The following is a 2,855-nucleotide window of genomic DNA, read 5'->3' as shown; positions in this document are numbered from 1 at the left end:
ATATATATATATATATATATATAAATAAACTACTACTACTTGTGCTACTATTCCTACTTGTCGTTTTTCACTTATTGCGGGTCTTCAGGGTACAGATCCCACACAATAAATGAGGAACTACTGTATTGCCACATAATGAGTGACTTCTGAACAAAGTCTGTTCTTTCCACACTTGAAATGTCTGCATTTAACCTGAATCTTCTCATAAGGCCAACCAGGGAAAAAAAAAGGTTTTATTTTTTATGTCTCGTTTATAGTTATTAAAATAAATGATTGTTGGATAAAAGTATCCTTTCATTATCTACTTACTTAAAAAAAGCCACACATGAAGACAGGTGAAGATTTTTTTTAACCCTGTTTACTTGCAATGGCAGATGTTGGCTTACACAGATGTTTCATTGAAGTCCCCGTTGCGAAGATCTGCAACAAGCAGCGTGCAGAAAGTGTTTTATATACATACTTATCAGCACGATGACCTCGGCCTCTTAGACTCGGAGGCGTCAGGTGCCTGCAGGCTCCTCTCTGAGAGAGAAAAACATCTTTCTGGCCTCACACACATGGGTCAACATTAATTTAACATTAGCAGTGATAAACATCCATAAAGCTGTACCTAAACTCCCCTGGCAGTGATCTCTAAAAGTGAAAAAGATAATCAGAGTAACTCAACGAGTAAGTCTCTGAGTGAGCCGTGCTGCAGCTGCGTGTGCTTCTCTGTATGTTCTGTAATGCCAAGTAAACGGATGCCGCTCAGATGAGATAAGCCGATTTAAACGAGGGTCCTTCATGGCCCTTTGTAAGTAGTTGAAGTGTGAAAGTTAATTTGTCAGACTGACGACCTGGTTTCACGGGCGTCTCTGCCGGAGCTCACGTCACGGGACTGAACAGGTGCCTTTATTTACAGGTGAAATATAAAAAGAGAAACAGTTGGAGGTGAGAGCGGCGCAGGCGCTGTTAGAGTAATTGTCTGAAAGATGGCACAACAGCACAACATCTGTCGCGTTCATTAGAATGCATTATGGCCGGGGCCTTCCACAGAGGCTGCACAATTAAGAGTCATAATTAAATTGGTGAGTGGGGTAGACGGAGGAGCGGAGGCACTTCTGAGCTCAGTGGCAGGCAGTGAAATTAATGACCCTGAGCCCAACACCAACTCTGGGAGCGATAGGTGCAATCATCTTCATGCTGTTGCATGTTCCCGTTACAGTTTCTCCACCTTTTTTTTTTTTTACCTCCCCTCACTGTTTTGTCCCTTAAAGCCTTCCTAGCTGATCAGCTGACTGCACCAGCGGACATTAATTGTGCATTAGCGAGATGTTTAGGGGCCGGGGAGCAGTTACTTGGAGACTTGGTGGCAGATGTCACTGAAAATAGTTGTGTTGAAACATCGATTCCCTGGCAACTGCTCACACAGCTGCACTCGGTGGCTTTCTTTACGCTGCGTCTCTCTCTCCACCCGTGACCTCCTTTCACCACCTCAGCATCTTATTCATCACCATGATCTGTGTCTGTCCGCTTTTTCTCTCACCCCCACACTGCGTTGGCGTGCGGCAGGAAGACGCACGGACCGCCTCAACAAAGAAGAGCCGGAAAAAAACACTGCACAGAGTTTACGTCTAATGTCTCATACATTTAATGTTATGAACTTTTATTACATTTTTCATTACTGGAACATGAGAGGAGAGAGAGTTTGAATTTCTGAATGTATCAGTATATTTTAAATGGATGCAGATTGAGGTTTGGCGATGGAAATCAAGTTCTTCACATCTCAATTTCCTGCTTTCAGCCCCGCAGCTAACCTACATATAGAAAATTCAATGCAAACAGAAAAACACCAACCTAGAAACAGAGAGAGCATGTAAAATATTTTCTCTGTCTCTTTCACATGGAAACATTTATCCATTGAGTACAAAGTGGAACGCTGATTTTCACCCACAGCAAAAGGCATTGCATTTGCCCATGTGTGTGTGTGTTTGTGTTGGTTTGTCTGTGCCGTTACAACCTGGTGTAACAGATTTTAGTAAAACTTTTGGCTTCAACCCAAATTAAAATGGTTCCCACAGCTAATGAACTTTAGCCATCACACAAATTCCTAAAACATATTTAAATTTACAGAAAAGTTGCTAAATTTGGTGTGCTTGTGGCATAAATCAAGTCCTTTATAAAACGCTAGGCTTTTAATTCACATAAAGTTGTCTCCTTTATGCCTTTTTACTTTGATTCGACTCATTTTCACTCATATTGTCTCCTTTTTAGGTTACACGATAGCAAGAGAGCCCCTGAGCCCTACAGAAACCTGAAGGATGACTCATACGGTACGAAGGTGGACAACCATCAAGGAACGGAGCGCTGTCAGGACATCTGTCACAAACCAAACGGATAAAATGCGCTCAATGAAAACTCTCTGCACCATTTGGAGCCACACATGCAGCATATTCATTTAACTTATTGATGACCCTAACGGACTTCATTAGAGGTGCACAAAGACAACAAATCTACTCCTATTTTCTAATAATGGTCAGTGTGGATGGATAACACTGACATTTCAGCCAAACGTTTGGGTTTGGGTGTGAAACGATACCTAAAGGCTTATCTGATAGTGTTTCTGGGTTCAATCCAGACCTGCTGTCAGAATATAGAAACGATCCTGAAAACTCTGGACACGTTTTGGGAACAATGAAACAGATAAACTCATGAGTAGAAAATAGTGAATTAGCGTCAGCTGCTCTTGTGGGTTGAGTCACCACCATGAAGACTGGTGTTGCAGGAGTCATTTAGCAGTTCCAATTAGGGGACCGCAGTAGGACCATAACAGCGTATTAAAAATGTATGTAGGATATTTGCACTAGTCAGAACCA

At 42.0% G+C, this 2,855-nt stretch overlaps 1 protein-coding gene across 1 annotated transcript in view; it reads left to right on the top strand.

Annotated features, from left to right (window-relative positions):
- The window catches only part of tafa4b (TAFA chemokine like family member 4b), a 30,074-nt gene extending 27,625 nt beyond the window's left edge, over window positions 1-2,449 (top strand). Inside the window, exon 5 of the mRNA XM_037679247.1 lies at window positions 2,254-2,449. Within this exon, the coding sequence (XP_037535175.1) occupies window positions 2,254-2,265 (12 nt within the window). The 3' untranslated portion in view covers window positions 2,266-2,449. The remainder of the gene's footprint in view (window positions 1-2,253) is intronic.
- The last annotated feature ends 406 nt before the right edge of the window (window positions 2,450-2,855 follow it).

Source organism: Nematolebias whitei, chromosome 7 (genome assembly GCF_014905685.2).
Source record: "Nematolebias whitei isolate Nwh7 chromosome 7, NemWhi1, whole genome shotgun sequence".
Lineage (NCBI taxonomy): Eukaryota > Metazoa > Chordata > Actinopteri > Cyprinodontiformes > Rivulidae > Nematolebias > Nematolebias whitei.
This window is presented reverse-complemented; position numbering and strand designations above follow the sequence as displayed.